The sequence below is a fragment of the Athene cunicularia genome (assembly GCF_003259725.1).
Source record: "Athene cunicularia isolate RWA chromosome 26 unlocalized genomic scaffold, athCun1 chr26_part2, whole genome shotgun sequence".
Classification (NCBI taxonomy): domain Eukaryota; kingdom Metazoa; phylum Chordata; class Aves; order Strigiformes; family Strigidae; genus Athene; species Athene cunicularia.
The window spans coordinates 411,079-414,645 of NW_020799137.1; the positions used below are offsets into that span (position 1 = coordinate 411,079).

At 58.1% G+C, this 3,567-nt stretch overlaps 1 protein-coding gene across 1 annotated transcript in view; it reads right to left on the reverse strand.

The window, feature by feature from the left end:
• Window positions 1-186: 186 nt before the first annotated feature.
• The window catches only part of KCNC4 (potassium voltage-gated channel subfamily C member 4), a 23,125-nt gene continuing 19,744 nt past the window's right edge, over window positions 187-3,567 (reverse strand). The window contains exon 5 of the mRNA XM_026864522.1: window positions 187-1,410. Coding sequence (XP_026720323.1) covers window positions 1,349-1,410 — 62 coding nt within the window. The 3' untranslated portion in view covers window positions 187-1,348. The remainder of the gene's footprint in view (window positions 1,411-3,567) is intronic.

A 3,567-nucleotide genomic window follows, 5' to 3' on the forward strand; every position in this document is an offset into this window, starting at 1 on the left:
AGTCTGCTGTGGGCTTTCCAGTGGGCTCTGCTCCAAGCCGTGCGAGAAAGCAAAGAGCTCGGCCACAACATCCAGGCAACGTCGCTGCTGAAATCACCATCCTGCTGCCAGGGACACCCAGGGTGGGGACAGAGCTTTGTGGGCCCACGGGGAACTGGCGGCAAGGACACACGGAGGCAGGAGGGGTACGGGAGCTGACTCAGCTCATGGATGTCTTTATTCGAACTCTAGTACGGTTGGACAGGTAGAGGCATGCGTACAGGACAGACGGAAATGGGAGTAGTATTGCCTTGATCACAGAGATATGTAACAGCGTTAGAAAGACACTGACCCTTCCAGACCAGCCGGGTCCACCCCACCTCCTTCACCTATTGCTTGCCATCCCCGTCCCCGCGCCCAAACTGACCCGCTCATGCCCCCCATCCTCTCAGGGTCTGCACCCCGGTGTAAGCGCCCATGAGAGGGGTGTGACAGTGCAGCAACGCGCTGATGGCACCTCAAACGGAGCCTCTGAAACCCCGGAGAAGGGTCCCCAGCGGCCGTGTGACGATGGAGGGGGTCAGAGCACGGATGGAGCCGCGGGCGGTGATGTCTCGGTGAGCAGCTGGCGAGTCCCCGGAGGCGGAGGGGTGAGGTGCGTCCAAAAGCGTGGGCAAGGGGAGGGGGGGAGCCCAGGGGTGCGCTGGGGAGACGGGCAGCGTGTACGCGGCAGGGCTGGCAGCAGGCAGGGGAGTGGGGCCACCCCCGGCACCCCGACATCCCCTCCCGGCCCCGCTGCTCTGCAGCACCTCTCTTGAGGGGACCCGGCTGCCAACTCCCCCCACACACACACACCCAAGCTGCGGAGCTGGCAGCTGGAGCTTTGGGCTGCTGCGGTGGGCAAGCAAAGCTCCTTGGGGGAGCATCCCTTGGCCTCGGGGAGAGCATCCCTGGGGAATGCGTGTCCCAGCCTCTGGGAGAGCGTCCCTCTGCTTTGGGGAGAGCAACCCTCGGCCTCGGAGAGAGCATCTCCCTTGGGAAATGCAACCCTTGGCCTCGGGGAGAGCCCCCCTGCACTGTGGGGAGAGCATCCCTGGGGGAATGCACCGCTCAGCCTTAGGAAGAGCATCCCTTGGCCTCAGGGAGAGCATCCCTGAGCCTTGGGGAACCATCCCTTGGGGAAAGCATCCCTTAGCCTCAGGGACAGCATCCCTCCACCTTGGGGAAAGCATCCCTCCGGGCACACATCCCTCCACCTCCGAGAAGGCATCCCTTGGGGCGAGCATCCCTCGGGGAAGGCATCCCTCGGGGAGAGCATCCCTCGGGGAAGGCATCCCTCGCTGGGGCGCTGCCTGCATCCAGCCAGGGCTCAGGAGAAGGTGACAACCTCACCCTGGGGGTAACTGGAAGAGAGGACATCTTGGCAGGTGTCTGCAATTAAAGACACAAGTATTAAACACGCCGTTAGATACCGCTTGGTGGTGGAGAGGTAGGAGAGGGAGAGACTGAGCTTCCAGGGGACCCAAAGTTTGCAAGGTGCAGAAAACAGAGTAACTACAGAGTGAAATGGCCTTCTCCGTAGGGATAAAACGCTGCTATTCTATCAATAAATCAGGGGGAAAAAAAATTTAAAGGCCTCTGAATGAACGCAGAGATGGAGACCTGAGAAACAACTCTCTGAGAGAAACCAGACATGGAGTTGAAGCAATTTTGAGAGTAAAAATGAAGAGCAGAAGAAAGAAGTCAGCCCTGCTGCAGCCCTTTCCTTCCAGAAAGCTGCTCCTGACCAAAACTTCCCAAGCCAACCCCAAGCCAGATGTCCCAAAGCCAAGCCTGGTGCATTAATATCCCGCAGTGTTTTTTCTTCTCTCTCTCTCTCTCTCTCTCTCCCTCTCATTCATTATCATTGAATTAATGAACATTGATTGGAGCTCTGAGTCACACCACCGCCTCTACCCATGTGCCAGGACCCGGTTTCCAGGCGAGGGGCCGTCAGACAGGGAGACAGCGCCTGATCTGCCTGATAAGCCACGGAGCTGCCCTTTCCACCCGCAGATTTACTGCAAAACCCACCAGCAGCTCCTGACCTGGATTTCCCCCTGCAGACCACACACAGCCCCAAAAGCATCTCACTTTCCCCAAACTAAAGGTCTCGATCCTCCACTGAGCATCACTGCATAGCTTGGGCGAGCAGTGCCCAGACGCAGAGGTTTTTCAAAGCCCCACATCCCAGAAACCCCCCCTGGGATTAAGTTCCCTAAGTGCCAGGGCTTGCAGGAGAGGTCCCAACCTCCCAAACTGGCACGACGGACCAGTTTGGGGCACCCAGCATCATCCCCCAGCAGCAATCTGGGGACCAGCGCTGGCCATGCACGAAGTGGCGGCTGAAAAATATCACCGCTCCTGGTTCAATCACTCCTGCAAGCTAAAAGCTCTCGGCAGGGCTCGTGGCCTGCTAGAAACATTCCCCGTCAGGTCGATTGATTTACCAGGGACACGACTCGGCTTTTAACTCCCATCTCCTCCTCCCCGTTCAAAGCCATTTTGTGTGGTAGCTCGAGACCTGCTGCCCACATCCTCCAGGGACCTGCCTTGGAAAGCAGCTTCCCAGCCTTGGAAAAAAATAGCACAACTAAAAATAAATAACAACAGCTGAGATGTTTGTGCGTGTTTAATCACTGTCCCCCAGACAAAGCCACCACGAGAAAATCCTGTCTCGGCTTTTCGATCCCGTGCCACTGGCGGGTCCCAGCCCCTCTCGCCCTCGCAGCCCCCCCACAGGTGTAGCTCCTTCCTGCACCTTTTTTTGGGTGTGGATCTGCTGCCCAACAGTGGGATGATGCTCTGCCACCTCCTCCTTGGGCAAGGCAAGAGGTTTGGCACAGCCTGGCAGTGACCCAGCCCCCAAAATCCCCAGGGTTTGCTGCGGTGCTGCCCCCCCCCCCATTTCCAGGGATGGTGAGGTCACACAGTCCCACTTTCCCCCCGACAAGCATATTCCCAAATACCCTTAAGCGCTGCCTCCGCAGGCTGCCAGCCTCCAGCTGCTCCAGCACAATGTTTGGTAGGTCCTACACTAACTCTGCTTTGGTCTGCCAGGGCACTTGCTTTTCGTTTTTTCCTTCATTTTTTTCCCCCATTGAAAGATCCATTTGCAGACAAGAGACTCAGGAGGTGCTGAAAGAGAAATCACCAAAAACCAAAACACTCTTGCAGGGACGGCTCCTCGCAACCCCCCAGCCACCCCTCAAAGGCTTCCCCGGGACACCCCAGGGCACTTTGCAGGTCCCTTTTCTTTTCACCGCTGCAGCAGGAGGGGTTTGAAGAGCCGGCGGTGCCCCACGAGGCAGAGCACCCCACCGTGCTCCCCAGATGTTGGACTTCAAACACCTCCCAAGCAACACCTGCATCTCCCACAACACCCGTCTCCACGGACCAGGTCAAGATGGGGGAATTTGATGACGATGAAGCAAAAACCAGCGTCCACCTGCATCTCCCGTGCTGCTGAGGACCGGAGATGCTGCCCTGGGGGGCTGCACATCTGCAAAGCCACCTCTCGCCTTGGGCATCCTCCGCACAATCCGGAGA